The 22825-nt window shown below is 37.2% G+C and overlaps 1 protein-coding gene across 3 annotated transcripts in view; it reads right to left on the bottom strand.

Annotated features, from left to right (window-relative positions):
• Nucleotides 1–1427: 1427 nt before the first annotated feature.
• LOC127154606 (protein phosphatase 1 regulatory subunit 12B) overlaps nt 1428–22825 on the bottom strand; it is a 42949-nt gene continuing 21551 nt past the window's right edge. Inside the window, exons 2-8 of one of the 3 annotated variants that reach the window (XM_051096244.1) lie at nt 19367–19383; nt 19119–19254; nt 18688–18792; nt 18291–18341; nt 17852–17902; nt 12812–12883; nt 1428–4132 (exon numbers count right to left, since the gene is read on the bottom strand). In XM_051096244.1, coding sequence (XP_050952201.1) covers nt 12851–12883; nt 17852–17902; nt 18291–18341; nt 18688–18792; nt 19119–19254; nt 19367–19383 — 393 coding nt within the window. In that variant the 3' untranslated portion in view covers nt 1428–4132; nt 12812–12850. The remainder of the gene's footprint in view (nt 4133–12811; nt 12884–17851; nt 17903–18290; nt 18342–18687; nt 18793–19118; nt 19255–19366; nt 19384–22825) is intronic. The other 2 variants (XM_051096241.1, XM_051096243.1) reach the window with 2 other exon arrangements.

The following is a 22825-nucleotide window of genomic DNA, read 5'->3' as shown; positions in this document are numbered from 1 at the left end:
GCCGTGGGTTGTTTTTGATGTCCGTGGGTTGAAGCGACCCCAATAACGTCACATTTAGCACCTGAAATATGAATTTACCAGGGGAAGCCTGACAAAAAAAATGTGTTTATTTTATCCCCCGGCACACAATTTTTAATGGGGGATCCCCCTCTAAACATGACTGGGCTAGTTTTGGGCTAGTTTAGAGTAACAACTGTGTGGGTTTTGTTGTGAAAACCTGGCAACCCTGCTCATCATACATAGAAAACAGATTTAAAATATAATAATATATAATAAGTATATACAAAATGAATTTATAATATATGTTGCTCACATATTTTTATTCATTAATTTTTCAAATATTTCACTTCAAATGTATTGTAACTATGTTAATATTCCCTTTACATGATATACTTAACATTATGTTAATAGTGTCTTTAATCCGTACAATCAATTACACTATTAGCATATCATTCATAGTACTTTTTTCGACATTAAAAAAATATAGCACTTTAAGTACTTTATGTTAAAAGTACTATATAAACATCTACTAAGATTGAACAAATTTCTAAAGCATTCAAAGCACAATTTTAAGAAATACACTAATAAAACTCCTGTATATTTTTGTGGTAGTATTATTTCAGTGCACTAAAAATCAATTTAAGTATTAGTGATATTTAGTATACTTTTTCAAGTGCACTGAAGTATTACTGAGGTAGAAATATTCTTTTAATTAGTGTATATATAGTGTATAACTTTTACAATTTTATTTAGCACAAAAAATTATGTACTACAAAAGTACTTGCTTATATTTACACTGTAATTTTTTTTAGTGCATTCAAGTATACAAAATGGGTCCGCTTTTGTTTATGCAAGTGTACTTTTAAGTACTTTATATGTAACATTAGTACACAACTAGTTTACATCTGTTTTTATAGTATTGCGACTATACTACAAATAAACTTTATGTATACTATTAGTTTACTAGTTATACACGTGTAGTCCACAGTTTATGAAAGTACACATTGAAATACGCTCTGAGCATTAGTTTAAAAGTTTTTATGCTGCAAGTTTATATTACTAAAAAAGAAACTTTACTTTTACTTTACTATTATTCTTCAAAGTGTATTTTCAAATGAAACAAGAAAGCGTTAGATGTAACTAGTAAACTAGCAGTATACCAACAAGTTCACTTTTTGTGTAGTTTCTAATTTAGTGTAGTTTTTAATCTGAAGTAAACTATTTAAGATGTGTTCTCACAGTTACAATTTAGTCCCATAAAGTATTGAAATAGTACATTTACTACATAAAGTATACTTGGAAATATACTTGAACTTTACTTAAGTTTAGTAGGTCTGATGAGAAATGGCTACTTGATGTAACCTAAATGGAAACGCATATCTGGCTTTAAACTTATATTAATAGTAAATAGTTCAGAAGCACATAAGAACATTAAAAACAAGAAATATATTTCAGTGAAGTGTACAATGAAAACGGTGATACTGGGTTTAATATGCTGTGATCATACAGGCAGGAAGAGGGCAGCACTGCACCTAAAAAGGCACTTTGACTACATTTTGTTTTTTTTACAGTGTATTATTAATACTCATAACAGGCAAACAACAAACACAATCATAAACAAAGTGCTGTGAGCATTGGTTCAAGATTACAGGTTAAAAACTGTGGACAATGAAAATAAACACAAAGCATTTGAAATTGCATACTATGTGTGACGTGTTTCTGATTTATCCATATAGATACTCTTTAATTACAAACAAAAGGCATAAATAAATATAAAACACATTCAATGGTTCCACGTATCCATTCTTTAGCCTATCAGGTCATATATAAACACTTCAACTGTAAAAGTAAACCGGACAAAAGGGTTGATATGAGGAGAGTGACATCATCTCTCAGTGGGAACATTCTTTTTAGAATGTTCTGGCAGAGCTTCTGAAGATCATACTGGCGCAACTGACCGCTTCAGGATAATTCGATTTGATTGATGATCAAATGCTATTTAAAGGAATGGCAGTTTGTACAGCTTTCCCCTGCTTAAAAGACTAGAGCGCTTGGTGACCAGTGCTGTGGTTTGGCTGGCTATTCATAATATGCTGGTGTTCCCACAAGGTTTCCTAACAATCGAGACTCTATTAGTCAACCAGCTTCATCAGAAATCTAGTAGACCAGCATCACAAACTAAAATTTGCTGGTCAAGAGTATGTTTATGCTGGTTCCACAGCTAGACTAGCAGCAATCTGGTTCCAAAAAGGGGTTTTCACACCAAACATGAACAGTTTCAATGAACATTTCTTAAAGGAATCGTTGTTTTTCCTTACACTTTTTAAAATAAAGCTTCCAAAAGAGTGTTTTTGCAGTGATGCCATTGAAGAACCATTTTTGGTTCCATTTTGGAACCTTTCAGTGAACAGTTTTCAAAAGAATCTTTTTAAAGAATCTTTTTTACAGTAAAGAACATTTTGTGGAATGGAAAGGTTCCATTGATGTTAAAGGTTTATGGAACTATAGACGCCAGTAGAAAAACTTTTTTTTTTATGACTTTTAAACCAGCCAGTGGCAGTGTGGATATTCATTCTGGTCTTTTCTTAGCAGGGATTTCAACATCTTCTACACTGATCCTGCAACATTTAGAGTTTAGAAAGGGCTAACACTGAGAAAATAATCAATCGACTGGATGTTTTTGCAGAAGAAACCAACACTCTTTACCCTACTGCAAACACCAGGTCAACACCAGTGAACTAGTTTAAGTTATGTTTGGGAACACTGGTAACCAACTCAGCCAGGTCCTCACCAGCAAAAAAGAACTATTAACTCTAACCAGGTCAATAAGGATGTTTGACCTTAGCTCCCCTAGCTGGTAGTCCTGCCAGTCAACCACCTAAACCAGCTAAAACCAACCTAAATACCACCTTAAGCAAGTTTTAGCTGTATTTTGTAAGATGGTGGGTACTTACTGTCTTCTGTGGAACACAAAAGATTTTTGAAGCATGTTGGTAACAAAACATAATTATACAGTTGAGGTTAAAAGTGCCTGCTGTTCTTCAGAAAAATCCTTCAGGTCTCACAAATTCTTTGGTTTTCCAGCATTATTTTTTTTTTACTTGAACCCTTTCCAACAATGACTGTATTATTTTGAGATCCATATTTTCACACTAAGGACAACTTAGGGACTCATATGTGACTATTACGGAAGGTTCAAACACTCACTGATGCTCCAGAAGGAAACACAATGCATTAAGAGCCGGAGAGTGAAAACTTTTAAACAGAATGAAGATGTGTACATTTTTCTTATTTTGCCTAAATATCATATTTGTTCACTTAGTACTGCCCTTCAGAGGCTACAGAAGATATTTACATGTTGTCCAGAAAACAAAATAAGTTAAATTTACCCTGATCTTCAAATTCAAAAAGTTTCCACCTCCCGCTCAACTGGAAAGGGTTCAAATACACAAAAATGCTGGAAAACCAAAGAATTTGTGGGACCTGAAGGATTTTTCTGAAGAACAGCGGGCAGTTTAACTGTTCAGGACAAACAAGGGACTCATGAACAACTATTACTAAATAAACAAACAAAAAAAAAAAAACACAGCTGTTGATCATTCAGGTAACAACACGGTATTAAGAATCAAGCATAAACCTTTGAACAGGGTCATTTTTATAAATGTGACTATTATTTTCTCTTATGGACTATATGTAAACATCTTTTATGTAAAACAACTTATTCAGGTCAGTACTAAATAAACAACAACATGCCTTTTGTATGATCCCTCACATATTTCTCAAACTGTCTTATCTTGTGTTCCACAGAAGAAAGTAAGCCATACCGCTTGTAACAACATGAGTGACTAGAGTGAATAAACTATGACAAAATTAAATTTTTGGGGTGAGCCAAACTCTTTAACCCTGGAGCTGATGCACCAAGAGCTTGAGAGTGAATACAATCCATTACTCAGCATGACAATGGTCAGTATGAAGTCAATGTGAAGTTCTCAAATCTGGTCTCTCTCTGTGTTCAGTGTTTCTCCTCTTCTTCAACCGGTCGTCCTCACTTGGAAAGTTTGCTGATGACTCTGATTAAGGCTCCATTCTCATCTTTCAGCCGCTGGTTATCGGACTTGAGTTCTGTCAAAACCTGAGATTGATTAAAGATGAAAATGAGTGAGAATGCATTTATTTACTTTTTCATGTGATTTAAAAATCACAGTGCCCATGCGTTGGTAATACACCATAACGTTATAATGGTTCTTCCAGACCAATAACATCTCAATCTCATGTGACAGTACTTTGTTTTATGTGTAAAAAGCATGATTTATTTCTTTGGGAGTAAAGCAATTTTATTTAATAAAGCATGCAAACATTACTAGATCGTAACACCACAGAATATGCTTTTCAAATATGATTCCTTTGTAAAGGAATGGAAGTTGGCAGTGGCATGTGAATGTGTGCTCATGCATAGAGAGGTTCACCTCCTCCTACTCCAGTGAGTAAAAAAGCATTGCCAGAACTACAAAAGCTTTTACAGGAGAGCAAACCCAGCCACTCATGACTTCATATCACATCTTTCCAACCATCGGATACAACAACAAAGCTCCCTTTTAGAAATAACCAGCACACACACAGAGGCTCACAGCACCGTGGACAGTTCTGGCATTCTGGATATGAATAGGATACAAATTGATGTCCTGCTATGTTCTTTAGAAAGAGCTAGAAGGAATTATCTAACATAAAACTGCATCAAAATAATGATTTTGGCCTGTCGGTGGCCGTTATTAATTGTAAAATATACTGCTAAACTGATATTAAATTACATGTAAAAATGCTATCCATTTATTCAAAAACACTTATTTAAAAAATAATTAACCCATATTTTTGCATACACCCTGACATCAGATTTTTACACGTGAAAAAAAAAAATGTAATATAAAATTCCACAGAATTGCATAAACTGAAAAATTCAAATTTTTGTAACTGTATTAATTTTATTGTTTACTCTCATTTTTAAAATGATTTTTTTTTGTATTTTATTGTTATAAGTATGTAATATAATCATCCAGTATTCTATAATGTAATTTATGACTGGTGAGCTACATATTCTATCACTCTATTGTGTGTGTGTGTGTGTGTGTGTGTTTAATCAGTTTGTAATGTAGGCATCCAATAATCTGTAATGTCATTTATAACCAGTGAGTTACATGTTCTAGCATTAAGATTGTAATTCTATTCATTTTTATTTTCATTTTTAAAAACATTTGTTTACTTTTATTGCTATTTTTGTGTAATAGAAGCATCCAATATTCTATAATGTAGTTTATAACTACTGAGTTACATACTTGTTATTCTATGTTTTGTAATTTGATACATTTTATTCATTTTAGTTTAATTTTTAAAGTTATTTTATGCTGTTTTTTATTGTTATCTGTTGCTAATATAGGCTTCCAGTAATCTGTAATGTCATTTATAACCACTGAGTTACAATAAGTTTTCTATCATTATTCTATTTTTTTGTTTTTAATACATTTGTTAACATTTTAGTGTTATTTATTTATTTATTTATTGGGTAATAGTCTGTAATATCATTTATAACCAGTGAGTTGCATGTTCTGACATTATTGTATTTTTGTAATTTTATTAATTTTTAATTTCATTTTTTCAAATATTCTATAATGTCATTCATAACCAGTGAGTTACATATTCTGTCATTATTCTGTGTTTTGTAATTTGGTTAATTTTATTCATTTTAGTTTCATTATTAAAATATTTTAATACTTTATGTGTTTGTTTGTTTGTTTGTTTGTATGTTTGTATGTACTGTATGTATGTATGTATTTTTGGTAATAGTCTGTCATATCATGTTACATGTTCTGGCATTATTATTATTTTTTTTTATTTTTTTTTTGTAATTTTATTCATTTTTAATTTCCTTATTAAAAATATTTGTTTACTTTTATTGCTATTTTTGTGTAATAGAGGCATCCAATATTCTATAATGTCATTTATAACAACTGATTTACATATTCTATCATTACTCTATTTTTCTAGTTATTTTTGAATTTGTAACATTTTAGTTTTTTTTGAATTTGTTTGTTTAACATTTTAGTTTTCATTTTTATTGATTTCTGTTTGTTTATTTACATTTTGTACAGTCATCTAGTACTCTATAATGTCATTTATAACCAGTGAGTTCCATGTTCTCTATGTTTTGTAATTTGGCCAATTTTATTAATTTAATTTTCATTATTAAATTATTATTATTTTTATTTTTTTGTTATCTGTTATAGTCATCCAGTAATCTATAATGTCATTTATAACAACTGAGTTACATATTCTTTCATTATTACATTTTTGTAATTTTATGAAATTTATTCAATGTAATTAGTACAATGATTTTTATATTTACTTTTTATAGCTATCTATGTGTAATTTATGCAGTCCATAATCTCATTCATAAACAGTGAGATTTGCAGAGACTAGAATGTGACGCTACAGAGGCTGTGATTTGAACTGGACATTGCTGGAGTACAGAGACGTTTGGTCATGCGTTTGGAGGATCTATAAATATCTTCAAAGCCACTGCCTGCAGCAGGAATGTGAGGGGTTGCCCTTCCCCAGACCCAAGAGAGAAACAGGGAGAAAGAAAGAAGGAGCAGAAAAGCTTTCCCAATGCAAAATAAAGGAATGAAACAGAGAGACCTGCCTGAGAGGTGAGCAGCAGCGGGACAGAGGAGGAGGAGGACAACAGGGTGCAGCGGAGAACAGGAAGGAGAAGGGACAGAGAGAGACAAGAGAGCAGGACTAGAGATCGTCCGACTCGGGGAGAGAGGCCGTCTGAGTGAGGCGAGCGAGGGAGCTCAGCATGGCTTTGTTCTCCAGTAGGAGGCGCGCGTTCCCCCTGCGGAGAGCCTGTAGCCGAGCCAGAGCGGGAAAGGTCTGGAGATACAGAGAGGCCCAAAATCATGAAAGCAAGTGTGAGGGAACATCAAAAAGGGTTTGGGAACAAAAATTAACAGCATTAGTGTGTCAGAGTTAGTTTAAATAGTCAACATGAAATCAAACTTTATTTTACACATTTCTGGTCTTACCGTGTTTCTTGTTCATCATTGTACATTATTCATAAGTGTATATTTTGAAGAATGTTAGCAACCAAACAGTTACAGTTCCCATTGACTTTCATTACATGGACAAAAAATACAATAGAAGTGAATGGGTTTTGAAACTGAAATGGTTTGATTACCATTAAAGGAACAGTTCACCAAAAAATGAAAGGTACCCCATGATTAACTCACCCTCAAGCTATCCTAGGTGCATATGACTTTCTTCTTTTAGACGACTACAATCAAAGTTATATTAAAAAATGTCCTTGCTCTTCACAGCTTTTTAATGGCAGTGAATGGGTGTTGAGATTTTGAAGCAAAATAAAGTGCATCCATCCATCATAAAACTGCTCCACATGACTGGGGGTTTAATAAAGGCTTTCTGAAGTGAATCAGTGTGTTTAAGTAAGAAAAAATTCCATATTTAAAACTTTATAAAATGTAATCTCTATCTTCTGCTAACCATTGTACACACATTCACGAGAAAGTGGCGTTTCAGTGCAACACGTAGGTGTAGCATAAGCTCCAGTGTAAAGTGATGAACACGGAAGCACAAAGGAGAGAGCAAAACAAAACACTGGTCACGAATTAGAAATACAAAATGAGGATTTGTAAAGAAAAATGTTGGAGGATTTAAAGCCGAGAGGAGACTGGTTTTCCTTTGCTGTAAATAAAACTTGGTTCTCGTGAGATATTCTCACCGGAGCTTATGCTAAGTCTACATCCTACATCATCCGCTGGAACGCCACTTTCTCGTGAACGTGTTGTACGACACTAAGCTAGAGATTACGCTTTATAAACTTTTAAATATGGATATTTTTCTTATACAAATGCATCGAAGGCCTTTATTAACTCCCCCGGTGTCAGGATTATGTTCTGTTTTGTCTTGTTTTTCCTAGTGTTTTTTCCCTTCTGTTTCTAGTGTATTTGGTTTAGTCCGTGTCTCCCCCCCTAGGTTTTGATAGTTTGGTTTAGTCTTGCCCATATTTGTACTTCCCCTCGTTTGCTCGTTTGTAACCACTGTATTTAAGGTTGGTTGTTTCCCCAGGTCATTGTCGGTGATTATTGTTTCACTGTGTTTTCATTGTGGTTGCGTTTCCCTGCTGGTGTTCGTCTGTTTATTAACGTTTTTGATTGTTTAAATAAACCTGCATTGTTTGGATCTTCGTTCTCCTACTGTTCGTTCCTGCGCACGACGACAACCCTGACAGAATCACCGACCAAAACAACAACATGAATGCTGAGGAGGCTCTGGCGCGTTTGCGGCAGGGCGGCCGGAGCTTGGAGCGGTATGTGGAGGATTTCCTCGAGATAGCGAACCAACTAAGCTGGCACGATGCGGCTTTAGGTTTTTGTTTTCAGATGGGGTTGGACGAATTCGTTGCGATCTTCCCATTTGTAATTATCCCCTGATCGAACTGATTAATGTGGTCCTCTATTTAAACGGATCTGATTTTGCTGCCACATGTCGAAACCGCCATTCACCTCCTCAGTCCGGAACCGCCGACCGCGGCCAATACCCGGACACCGCCCACGGCTCGCAAGAAGGCAGCAAAGAGAAGGCGCAAGTCACAGTTCCTGAATTAAGTAACGTTGCAGCTGCATTTTCCGAGTCAAGTCAAGTTACCACTGCGTGCACGAGGTCCAGTCACGTTGCAGCTGTGTTTGCTGAGTCGAGTCAAGTTACGGCTGCGCTCCCCGAGTCAAGTCACGTTGCAGCTGTGCTAAGTCCCTCCTGAGTCTAGTCAAGTTCCAGGTGCATCCCCTGAGCCAAGTCAAGTTGCGGCTGCGTCTTCTGAGCGAAGTCAAGTTGCGGCTGCATCTTCTAAGTCAAGTCAAGTGTCGGCTGCATTTCCCAAGTCTAGTCAAGTCGCAGCTGCGATTCCTGAGTTAAGTCAAGTTCCTGAGTCCAGTCCTGCTGCAGCTGCGTTTCCTAAGTCAAGTCAAGTTGTAGCTGTGTCAAGTCCAGTTGCAGCTGCGTCAACTGAGTTAAGTCAAGCTGCGGACACGTCTCCTGAGTCAAGTCAAGTGGCCGAGTCAAGTCAAGTGGCTGAGTCTAGTCAAGCTACGGCTGTTGTTCCTGCGTCAAGGCAAGTCAGAGCTATGATTCCTAAAGCAAGTCAAGTTGTAGCTGCATTTCCTGAGTCAAGTCAAGTTTCCAAGTCAACTCAAGCTGCAGCTGTGTTTCCCGAGTCAAGTCAAGTGCCAGTGTCAAGTCAAGTTACAGCTGTCTTTCCTGAGCCACTGCTCAAGATGGCTGCCACGCCAGAGCCACTGTACAAGATGGCAGCCACGTCAGAGCCTGCTAAAGCCCCATCAGCCAAACCAGTTCCCACTCACGCCACGTCAGCCAAACCTCAGCCTGCTAAAGCCTCATCAGCCAAGCCAGTGCCCGCTAACACCTTGTCAGCCAAGCCACAGCCTATTCAGGCCATCTCAGCCAAGCCACCGCCTGATCACATTATGTCTTCTGCTCCTGAGTCTGCACCCATCATAGCCACCTTTCCTGAAGTGGTTCCTGAGTCAAGCAAAGTTCAAGCCACGGTTCCTGAGCCAAACCGATCCAAAGCTACTGCCGTTCCTGAGTCAAGCAAGGTTAAGGCGGCCATTCCTAAGCAAAGTATCCCTCCAGCGCGCCCTCCAGGGTCGGCCCCTCCTCCAGCGCGCCCTCCAGAGTGGCCCCTCCTCCAGCACGCCCTCCAGAGCCGGCCCCTCCTCCAGCGCGCCCTCCAGCGCACCCTCCAGAGCCATGGCTTCCCGACCTCCCTGACCCGCCATGGCCGCCCGGATTATACCCTGGGCCATGGCTCCCGGACCTCTCTGACCCGCCATGGCCGCCCGAACTATACCCTTGGCCATGGCTCCCGGACCCCCCGACCCGCCATGGCCGCCCGGACTATACTCTTGGCCATGGCTCCTTGAACTCCCAGACCCGCCATGGTCCAAATATTGGACCATGCAATACAAATATTGCGTGTATGTGTGGAAAACTGCGCAACGTACAATCGTTTAGGTCCTTGAAAAATGCAATATCGCCCCCAAAGTGGCCAGATCCTTTCAAATTTCTCTCAGACCTTTGGGAGTTTCATTCCGATCAGCCTCCATTAACCTTATCTAGCGGGTGCTTCAAATTTCATCGGCCATTGACGGCATTTTTTTTAGATACACAAATGTCCTTATAGACACTTGTGGCGCTTTGGACTAAGACTGTGCACAGTTATTTTCATGTTCATAGGACAAATGGTTGCATATGTAAAGCCATTTTTATGTTTTTCCTTATAGCACAACCAAACGGCCAAGCGCCGCGATTTTTGTCCTGTGACCTCAGATTGAGCTCTTACATAAGTGTTCTGAGTTTATCTCTGAGTGTTATGAGATATCTCATTTCATTCAGGAGTTATAGGCATTTTACTAAAAGTGTCCCTGCCCCTTTCGAATGTTTTGGTGTCCCTTTGCGATGGTGAGTCAAAAGTTCAACTTTTTTTTGATAATTATTGATATTCACTCAATCTTTCTGCACTGGTTTGGTTCCATTCAGGTGAAAACCCTAGGACTAGTTAGCAAAAGTATGTTTTTTAAAAAATCCAAAATACTCGAAAATTTTGACGGTTTAGGAGTTATGAGCGATTTCATAGTTTTGCTTGCTGTAGCGCCCTTATCAGGCTGATTAGGCCGAGCCTTGGTGATGTGAGTACTACCACCCCTCAAAGTTTCAAGTCTCTGCGTCTTACGGTTTGGTCTGCACAATCAGTTTTTTGTATAGATTGCTGATCCTTGGCCATTCTAACAGTTACAGTGGGGTTTCAGTGTTTCAGGTTTTCAGTTTTTACTGTACCATTTTTTTTTTTATTAACACTTGAATTTGGGACAAAACTCAATGCACAGATCCACTTATTGCTTGTTCAGGCCAATTTAGGCTTTTATACTAGGGGTAATGGACTAACAAAATCTTGATAGCAAATTTTCATAGACCCTTTTTTCCAGCCATTTAAACTGTTAACCTGAACTTAATTCTGAATGGTTTACAATCCTGGTGAAACTCCATATAGCCACATTTAACTGTAATATATTTGGTTGCCATTGTTGCACCACCCTCTTATATTTCTCTCCACCTTCATCATTTTTCTCAAGGACAAACAGTATGTTGAAAGCATTTAAATAAAGTTAGTTTCATGTTGACTTTAGAATGGAAACAGAAATATAAGCATGCAAAGACAATCAGGTGAGAACAGAAATCTGTGTTGGATAAACTCACTGACACAGCACGTGCAACTAGTCATTCACAAAAAGGATGAGGAGGACAGGCAAACATCTTACTTAAAATCAAATCAAGCTTTTTATTGGAGGACCTTTAAAAAGTAGTAATCGCCACTACTTTCTTGCATAAAAGCCCCACACTGTGCAGTGAGGAGATTAATGAGCGGCGTGAGGCATCTGCGGTCAACCTCAGAAACTTCCTGAACCAGCATGTGGAGAAACCCTGAGGTTTGACACCGTTTCCAAACGTGGTTTTACGGCTTACGGATCTGGGACCAGGCCACTGAGTTTCTCCAATGCATGAAAAACCAACAGAGAACTGCAAGGCATCCAGCATCTGTTCATAGCTCTTTCATGATTCATTGTTTTGCCTCCACAAAGAGCATCTGTAGTCAGATATCTGAATGGTTAACTCTATGAAATGACGCACTGCTTTGACAGAGGTAGGCATGTCATATCAGCCAGCATAGATAGCAGTACAAGTGCTGTTGTCATGACTCAGTTTGTCATAACATGGCTTCTAGATGGTGTTGAGGACAACGGCTGTCGGCTTTTTCTGCTGAACTATGACTTACTCAGTAGATTTCCATTACTAGTAAGCTATGCATCTAACCTAAAGCAACATCCTTCAAAAAAAGCCATTCGTTCCAGTCCAGTTAAGTTTGATGTTACACATCACCGTTTTCAGATCCAAACGCTTCTTCAGATCTCAAAAGTAAACAAACTGTGCTAATATATATTAACGTGTGATGTAATACTACTGAAAAATCATAATCTTAACCTTTATCTCCACACTGAAATAGTTGGCCAAACAGTGATTTTGTTTTTTATTAATCGCTAAAACTTTGCACATTGCACACCGCTTGTGTGAGCTACCTTATTTTAGGCATTTATTCAAAAACCCATTGACTTTAGGACAATGGAACCAGAGTGTTAAATCCGAACTCATCTCTAGGTTTTGGCCTACAAAAAATACGTCATCCCTGCAGCACTCCATTGTGGTTTTTGTCTCTTGATTACTCAAATTACACAGATTCGTTTTGCCGTTAACAGTGTTGCCACAGAGATGCACAATTCCAAGTCTGAGGACATGAACGGCTCAGAGTAGGACGTCCCGGGTTGTCATCTAGTAATTAGGGTAATTACAACATGGCATGAACACAGCATTTATAATCAACATTACGCTTGGCTCAGCCTTTTGGATCATTGCAATGCATTCTGGGATTGTCATTTTTATATTTTTTCCACAAAGAGCAGCAGTTTTTCATACAGTGCTCACTGTTGTTTTTAGGACAGTAAGCCTGCTGTTGAGGAATTAGGGTAAGAGTTATTTCGAGAGCATTACAGAAAGAAGAGAGAATGGATCTGTGACTAAGAGTGATCTACATGACCCACACTGTATTGTAATGGGTGTGTTTGGGTGTGTGTGAGCAGGCAACCACGCGTGGGGCAAAACCACTCACCATCTGCCCCTCTTTCACCCAGTCCAGCTGAGGATGAACTCAGGGCTGGTAGCGAAACCTCACTGAGGGCGTCTGCTGGGGCAATAGTGAGATCACTGATCAAACAAATACAAGTGCTTCTTATTTTCTTATGTTTATAAGCTTGATGAAGTGAGAGTCTGTTGGACCTGCCAATCAGTGTTTGAAAAGCTTCATAAATGTACACAATAAAAATAAATGTTCTTTAATGGTATTGATGGTTCCATCAAGAATCTTTATGGAACCGTTCCATTGCAAAAAAGGTTCTTTATAGTGGAAAAATGATTCTTAGTAATTGGGATAGTTCACCCAAAAATGAAAATATACTCAGGCCATCCAGGATGTGACTTTTTTCTTTTTTTTTTTATTATTATTTTTATTTTTTTTAGCTGAAACTGTGGTCCTTAAAGATTATTTTTTATTTAGCTCTGTCCTGAGTAAGATATTTTACATAAAAGACGTTTACATATAGTCCACAAGACAAAAAAGTAGCTGAAATTATTAAAATAACCCCCTTGAAAAGTTCTTTGGTTCTTAATACTGTGTGTGTTTACCTGGATGATCTATGACTGTTTTTTTGTTTTGTGATGGTTGTTCATTAATCCCCTGTTTGTTCTGAACAGTTAAACTGAGCACTGTTCTTCAGAAAAATCCTCCAGGTCCTGCAGATTCTTCAGTTTTCCAGCATCTATTGCATATTTGAACCCTTTCCAGCAGTGACTGTATGATTTTGAGATCATCTTTTCAAACTGAGGACAACTGAGGGACTCAAACACATTTATTAAAAACATTCACTGATGCTCCAGAAGGAAACATGATGCATTAAGAGCCGGGGGTGAAAACTTTTTGAATTTGAAGATCAAGGTAAATTGTACTTGACCCTCTGGAGTCTGAGGGTGTTTTGGGGCCCTGGAGAAGTTTTGACATGCCCTGACATTTGTGCTTTTATCATCTTAAAAACATATTAATGGCTGAAGTCTCAGTATACATGATTGTGTTTTTGAGAAAACCATGTTTATGCGCGGTTAGTGAAAATCAATTTTTTCAAAATCACTTTTATCACAGAATATTTGTTTTTGATGAAACTTATTTTGTTTAAAAGTAGATATATCAAGCTTTCAAGCAGAGTTTTAGTTCATTTTAGTGACGCATTTCTAAACGAAAATCACAGAGACCAACGTGGCAGACTGCACATCCTGTTTGTTTTCTTTATTTTATAAAACTGCAACATTTTGTTGTTATTATGAGTGTATACAAATAAAAGTAGACCCTTTACAGATTTGATTTATATATTGCTCATCTGTACGATCAAAAATGACTGAGTAACTTAAGTTCCTTTTAGGAGTTATCAGAAAAACTGCCACAAACCGCGCTGGTGTGTTTTTCGACCGCAGAGGGTTAATTTGTCTTCCAGGAAACATGCAAGTATCTTCTGTTGCTTTCAAAGGAGAGTATTAAATGGAAAAAAATATATTTCAACAACATAAGAAAAATGTTAAATTCTTCATTCTGTTCAAAAGTTTTCACCCCCGGCTCCTAACGTGTGAAAAGATGATCACAAAATCATACAGTCACAGCTGGAAAGGGATCAAATATTCAAAAGATGCTGAAAAACTGAAGAATCTGCAGGACCTGAAGAAGAGTTATCAGTTTAACTGTTCAGAACAAACAGGGGACTCATGAACAACCATCACAAACAAACATCATCCAGGTAACCACACATAGTATCAACAACCAAGGGTTCCCAAACTTTTGAAGGGGGTTCTTTTAATAATTTCAGTTTCTTGTGGATTATATGTAAACATCTTTAAGTAAAATATCTTACTCAGGACAGTACTAAATAAAAAATAACATGCATTTTGTATGATCTCTCTTATTTTGTTAAAATTATTCACATTTTTACAGATTCTGCAAGGGGTTCCCAAACTTTCGCATTGCACTGTACATAATCAAACAATATTGATGTGAAATGCAGATGTTTTACATCATGTCCGAGGCATATAAAGTGAATAACTAGTTTAATCAGTTCCTTTTTACAGAGAGGTCTGAACATTTTCTTTAGTTCAGTGACTGCTGGAGGAACTGGAGCACTAAATAAGTTGGCTAAAAAATCTGGCATCATAGGATTATAAACACTGGTACATTGGCTTATTTTGAGTTGGGACAGTAAGTTTTGATTGAGTAACATGTATTTCTCTGCTGCTCAAGCAGCAAACTGTTTTAGAAGTGGTTCAACAAGTTCACTAAAAATAATCTCTGGATTACAGGTAATAATGTTGTAAATAATATTTGGTTTCTTTCACAGGCTGATGTTTTCCCTTCACAGGACGCCAATATACATTGCCCTTGTGATGGAAATTTTTATTTAATGGCCTTAGAATACGTCGAAAGGGTATGTTTACTATAGACTTGTTCAGAAAAGTACAGTCTGAGGGCTGAGGTAACAGCGTACTGAGGTAACAGCGTACAGCTGAGAAGGGCAGTGAGAGTGTATAGATGCTAAAGACCTGTGTGCTCATGTGTGATTGAGGTAGTGACAGTAGCTTCTTGACGGGACGCCGTCACCATACTTCAGGGAAGTATTGGATTATATTGTATTCGAGGAATTCTGGGAATTCGCTCGAGATACTGTAGTTGTTTGGATTGTATTGCAAGTATTCGGGGAGTTCAGGGAATTAGCCCGAGATACTATAGTTACTATATTAACAACTGTAGTTGTTTGAGTTGTCCGTGGTGAAGTCAGATTAGCTTTGGGAATTTCCACAACACCCTCCATTAATATTGGCACCCTTAAATAAAATAAGAGCAAAGGTGGCTGTTAATATAAATCTGCATTGTTTATCCTGTTAATCTTTCATTCAAAAAATTCACAAAATTCAAACCTATCATTAAAGTTAAACAATGGAAAGTAGGGGTAAAATTTCATTATGAAATAAATGTTTTTCTCTAGTTCACGTTGGCCACAGTTACTGGCAATTATTGAAAAATCCTTTTTTTCAAGATAACAAACAGCTCTGAGTTTTCTCCTGTAATGCGTGACGAGTTTGGAGAACACCTGACAAGAGGTTACAGACCATTCCTTCATCTCTCCAGATCCTTCAGATTTCCAGCTCCATGTTGGTGCTTTCTCTCTTCAGTTCACCCCACTCATTTTCTATAGGGTTCAGGTTAGGGAACTGGGACGGCCATGGCAAAAACTTCATTTTGTGGACACATTTTTGCGTTGATTTCGATGTTGATTTTGGATCACTGACCTGACGGAAGATCCAACCACATCCCATTATAAGATTTCTAACAGAGGCAGTCAGGTTTAGATGTTTTATCTGTTGGTATTTGATAGAATCCCTCTTGCTATGTATCTGAACAAAATGTCCAGGACCTCTGGCAGAAAAATAGGCCCACTACATTAAAGATCTAGCAGAATATTTAACTGTGGGCATGGGGTACTTTTTATCCCTGTTTGCACCAAACCCATCTGGTGAGTTTGCTGCCAAAAAGCTCTTGTTAAGTTTCATCGGACCATCGAAGCCAGTCCCGTTTGAAGTTCCAGTCGTGTCTGACAGTTGAATATGCTGAAGTTTTCAAGGATTTTGCTTGAAATCCTCCCATGTGATGAGTTCTCTGCAACATTCCAGCTGTGATCTTTGGAGAGTCTTTGACCACTCGAAGTCTCCTCCTCACCATCCATTATGACGATACAGACACACGTCCTCTTCCAGCAGATTTGTAACATCTTTAGTTGACTGAAACTCTGATAGTGTAAATGAGGATTTAAGAGAATTTGGCCTTTGTGTTCCTCATATTTATAATATGCAATTTCATGCTTCTAATCACCCTGATGTGCTAAAAAATAATGTACATATGAATGCGTATTCACTTAAGATAATATTTTACTCATAAGAATTTCTAGGGGTGCCAATAATTGTGGTCAGTGTCCATTGGAGAAAAACATTTATTTCATAATGTGAGTTTCCCCTCACTTTCAATTGTTTTACTTCAGTGAAAGGTTACAACTTTGTGTATTTTTTTTTCGAATGAAAGATCAAGTAGATAAACAATGCAGATTTATTTTCACAGTCACCTTTGCTCATATTCTTCAATTGTATGTTGCCTGATGTGCTTTTTTGACTCTCAAAGTTTTTATGAATCACCAAGGGCCACAGTTTCAGCTTAAAAAACTTGTTTACTGTTCTACTGAAGAAAAAAGGTGGCCTCCATCTTGGATGACCTGAGGGTAAGTAAATTAACAGCAAATTTTCATTTTTAGGTAAACTATCCCTTAAACAACTGTTCACTGAATGGTTCTCTGGGAAACTAAAAACTCCCTCTTGGAACCTTTATATTTTAAGAGTGTATTTTATTCCCGCCATGGTGTTCGGAAGCTAAAGCTGTTTGCGTATTTGAAAATAAATGACAATGTCATTTGTATATCTTGGCTGAATCTAGTCAACTTTGAACTAATCTCAGTCGAAACACCCCAGAAATCTTGTTACCTCATTTGCAACATGGATCAATTATCCAACTGAGCCTGGCGGACTACAGCAGCCGCAGATATCTCATCTGCCAAGCATTGATTTGGCCTTTCATATATTTGGCACTGTGTTCTTCTTGGCCCCTCAAAATGCCAGCTATGTGCAATTACTGTTGGAATGCTGAACAAAAGCCGTGCCGTGTCTCTCTGCTGGACTCAGTCCGGCTCCAGTGTAGCTGGAACTAGGTCATCATGAACTGCTGCAGCTGTGAGATGCTACAGAGCCGAGAGTAGTGGCCATGACTTTGGTGTGGGCCAGTAGTGAGCATTGTGGTGTCTGAGATTGACTAACATGGGTCAAAACAGGCACGGTAATTACACTAGCTGATAAAATCATACTGTAAGTGATCCAACCTTTTCAATAGTTAATTCAAACAAACTGTCCTTGTAAATTTTGAAGTTAGCATCTCTGAACATGCTTTTAAAAGTCACCCCAACTCAGACCTAGAATAACACAGCAAAACCACATTTAAGAGACATTTTTCTTTTACCTTTAATTCTTCTTCCATGTCCGAAACCCTCTTCTCCAAAGCTTCTTTTTCCTACACAAGCACATGAAAAAAATGATTATGATTTTTTTAATAAACTGTAAAACATTGAATAGAATAAAATAACATTTGTATTTTTTAATATTTAGATTTTACATTTTTTAATTATTTTTTCATGCAAAAAATGCATATTTTTAAATGCTTATTTATCCAAATTAACAACAATTATTAAATTAAATTAAATTAAATTAAATTAAATTAAATTAAATTAAATTAAAGATATGATAAAAATAAAACCTTTAGGAGTCACTGGTTATTGAGCTACGATGAAAATAGCATGGAGGAGGAATATCAGTTCAAGATCTTTGCCAGCAATGAAGAGAAACACTTTGAAATTTCTCAGACAGTGTCAAAAATGATTATATAATGATAACATATATACCCTTTTCTCTGATTCAAATACAGTGGACCTCTCTGATATTCTGTCCTGCTTCTGAAAAACATTCACGGAAAGATTAATGAGCAAAAGAGAATAAATGCACATAAAATCAAAACTGTAAGGGGGTAAAATAACACTGTAAATTCATATTCAAATCAAAATGTGTAAAAAAAAAAGCTGAATGCTTTAATACGCAACTACTGCTGGACCAATAGATACATTATTGGCTGTAATTCCTTACAGATGCTGTAAACTACAGCAAAAGCAAGACCTTTGGGAGCCTGATTGGATTTAGAGAGCCGGCCAGTGCTATTGTTTTTAATAAAGGCTGTTGAGGGTCATACTAATGATTCATGCCAGAGAAAATTACTCTCCTCATCTGCTGGGATTGTCCTCTCACCTGTGCGACTCTGTCAAGCTGCAAGCGGATTTTGGTGAGCTCCTGCTTGCTGTCATCCAGTCGAGACTTCAGCTTCTCATTCTCAGCCAGTGCGTCCTCATACAGCTGATAAAATGAAACAAACAAGGGTTGAGTTCACCAGACTAATTTAGCATCCCTCTGGGAGCTGCTTTCCTGTCGCTGGTCAACAGAAAACCGCTAATGGTCGGCACTGGATAAACACATCGGCATTATTTAATTCTACAAGATTTTGTATATACAGCTGAAAACAAAGGTTTACATACACCTTTCAGAAGCAGCAAAATGTTAATTGTTTTACCAAAATAAGAGGGATCATACAAAATGAATGTTATTTTTTATTAAGTATTGACCTGAATTAGATATTTGCAATGAATGCACAGTAGTATTTTATTAACCCAAATTACCCTGACCTTCTTATAGTCTTTGCTGGTTGTGTCGTCCTCTGTTTTGCTGAGAGAGGAGAGTCTGTTCTCTCTGCGTGTGTATGTGCTGGTCCGGGCTGACAGTCTGTCTGACGGAGACTCAACACCACTAGAGTCTGACCTGCTTATAACATCAGTCATCATGTAGGTGTTGATCATACCAGTTTCATAAATGTATCAGTAAACAGAAGCAAATTACAGAATATTGTTTTTACACAAAGAATAGAGTGGCTTACCTTGACGCCCGGTCTTGCTACAAAGAAAACAAATAAAAATAAGTTAGATCAAATATGCTGTAGTTGTCATAAAACACATGAAGGTGATAGCCACATTACACCAACAAAATAAAGCACCAAACAGTTTTACCAAAAAGTGATGTTGCATTTATTTATTTATTTAGGATATGGTATTTTTTGAAATACAATATAACTATAAGCACATGACTATGCTAATCACCCATAAGCTTTTTATTTCTCTAATGAAAGAGAAATACACAAAATGAGTGCTTATAGGATTAGTTCACTTCCAGAATAAAAATTTTATCATAATTTACTTACCCCCATACCAAGATGTTTGTGTCTTTCTTTCTTCAGCTGAAAAGAAATTAAGGTTTTTAAGGAAAACATTCCAGGGTTTTTCTCCATATAATGGACTTCAGTGGTGCTCAATGGGTTGAGGGTCCAAACTGTAGTTTCAATGCAGCTTCAAAGAGCTCTACACAATCCCAGACGAAGAATAAGGGTCTTATCTAGCAAAACAATTTTAAATTCATATACTTTTTAACCACAAATGCTCGTCTTGCACTACAGTAGCTCTGCAATTTGCACGTTGGAAATGTCACGTGTGGTTAATTCTTCATCTGTGTGCTTCAATTAAAAAATTTAGGGTAGGGCGAAAAATTCATTTTCTCCTCCAACTTCAAAGTCATCCAAAATTTAGTTTTACCTTTTTTTGTAAAGGGCATTTGACTTTCTTTGCACATTTGCTTTGTAAACACTGGGTCGGTACTTCCACCTACGTCACACGTGACCTTTCCAATGTGACTGCGTAATGCAAGTCGAGCTAGTGCAAGGCCAGCATTTGTGCTTAAAAAGTATATACATTTTAATTTTTATTATAAAATTACAGATTATTTCGCTAGATAAGACCCTTATTCCTCGGCTGGGATCGCGTAGAGCCCTTTGAAGCTGCACTGAAACTGCAATTTGGACCTTCAACCCGCTGATCCCCAATGAAGTCCACTATATAGAGAAAAATCCTGGAATGTTTTTCTTAAAAACCTTAATTTCTTTACAACTGAAGAAAGAAATACATGAACATCTTGGATGACATGGTGGTAATATTTTAATATTATATTATCTGCAAGTACAGGTTTAAAAAAAAATAAGCAATTAAGCACAACACAATACAATTAAGTGCACTTCCTTTTTTTTACATGGGAAGGTTTGCATCCATCTGATCACATTCTCTTTCCCAACTCATCACATACTGACGCTTGGTCAGGACCCTTTGGCTTCACTTCTTGACACTCAGGGTACCCCTTTAGCGTCATTTTTCGACGTGCAGGGTCCTCCAGTGCTTTAAATAAGAAACCCTTGGTGTCAATGTCCTGATGCAAAAGGCACTGGGAATTTTATCGTCATGATTAAATTATATATTGGGTAATAATATTGCTATTATTGCATATATGTTGGGCTGTGATTTTTTTCAATGCAAATAGTCACAACAGTTTTATTTATATTACACTATGTACACATTGAACCCAACCCCTGCCCCTAAATCTAACCATTTGTCCACAAAACACAAGATATAACAGGCAGATACAACTATATTCATAATTTATTCAAAAAGTATTAATATTCCAAGTGTTCCGAGGCAAAACGATTGATCTGTGAGAAGAATAGATGCGATCGCCGTCTCCGTCCGCCGTCCTGTGTGCTGCTGCTTAGTGATGGGTCGTTCTTGAACGATTCATTCATTTTGAATGAATCTTCAATGTGACTCGGGACAAACGAGTCGTCTCGGGGAGTGATTCGTTCAGTCGCGCATGCGCAACATCCTATTAGGTTCTGTACTGGAATCACCTGTTTCCTGTTGGGTTTTTCGAGTCGTTCATTCATCTTATGGAGCTGTCACGTGATGAATGAACGACTCGAACCCGAAGACGCGAGAGATGAACTAATCAATTCTCTTTCCGGCTCAGACATAGGTTAAGCTTATGGGGCTGACACGTGATGAACAAACGACTCGAACCCGAAAACTTGTCAGATAAGAAGTGAGGTGAGCTAATCATAGACTAAAGACCCAGGTAAACAATGAATTATTCTTTTCTGTTTCTTATAGCATTATAGTTTTGTCTTGTTTGTAGTGTGATCAACATTTGTGTAAGTAGATGTGTTAGGGAAGTAACACGTAACATTTTTATTATATTTTGCTAAAATAAACGAAATAACTCAAAAAAAGATTTGCTCATTTTGCTGAACGAGACTCAAAGGTCCAAGTCGGTAAAATTATCCCAACTTCCTATCTCTACTGTCTGTGCGCAAATTCAAAAAATGCCGCCAGTTTATCGACAGCCTTGTTGTGAAATGCTATTGGCTCTTGTGTGTCTCGTGTCCGAATGCGTCACGCTAATGTTCGAGAGTATCTTTTTGAATGAGATGTGAGAGCGTTAACGGAGCGAGATAATTTCAGCGATTAAAACCTTCAATCTTTGCAAACAGAGCTTATGGCTTTAGAAGACTTGGAATTAGGGATCTCGTGAGATCTCATGGCGATCTCCTCGGAAAACATTTTGCAGTGTTTACATTAGAGCTGCACGATTAATCCTTAAAATATTGAGATCTCGATTAAAACACCCACACGATTTAGCTAATAGTCTATTAGGACTGTTTTACATCGCGAGTGTCAGTGGAGCGTGAGAAGCACGTTTTGTCGGTGTCCATGTTAATGAATCAGAGGGTCGGGGTAAATGTGAACGCAGAAAGAGCAACACAAACAGTCTTTTTAACCACATTATAATCATTATTTCTGTGTTACAGACATTTAAATAATAAAAGTACTGGGATAAAAGTTTATAGTTTGGGTATAAACACGTATTGTCTACAGTAGCGATTAAAATGAAAGTATGTTAACACTTGTATGTATTGTAACGCTTATCCTCTTCCGCCAGGAGGTGACGACAACTGCCCGTTTAAAAAAAGTATGTCATTGAATCATTCATTCGGGAGACTTTAATAGTCAAACAAGACTTAATGAATTGAGACACTGACTCCTTCATTGAATGTTTTTTTTTTTTTTTTTTTTTTTTTTTAAAATGAATATATGTTTTTAAAAGACTTAAGCAATAAACAGTTTGTCAGAACCACTAGTAAATCACATTATTTTGTTAAGTTTTCTAATCTTTGTTCTCCCCGAATCGTGAGAGAATCATGGTCTCCAATTTATTAAAAACAACTGGGATTCTCAGTTTATCCAGAATCGTGAAGCTCTCGTTTAAATGCTGTTTAATTATTACTGCATATAATTCATTAAAATGGAAGTTTAATTTCATAAAGTTCAAAATGCACCTACATTTCTTTGCATTTTGTCTTTTTCAGTTGAATAAAAGACTATATTGCCTATATATTTCATCACTGAGGATTTCTTAAGAAAAGTTAAAAAATCTTGTCTCGTTCTCGTGAACCCAGTCTCAT

Source organism: Labeo rohita, chromosome 23 (genome assembly GCF_022985175.1).
Source record: "Labeo rohita strain BAU-BD-2019 chromosome 23, IGBB_LRoh.1.0, whole genome shotgun sequence".
Taxonomy (NCBI): domain Eukaryota; kingdom Metazoa; phylum Chordata; class Actinopteri; order Cypriniformes; family Cyprinidae; genus Labeo; species Labeo rohita.
The sequence above is the reverse complement of the archived record's forward strand: the minus strand, read 5'-3'. Positions and strand labels throughout refer to the sequence as shown.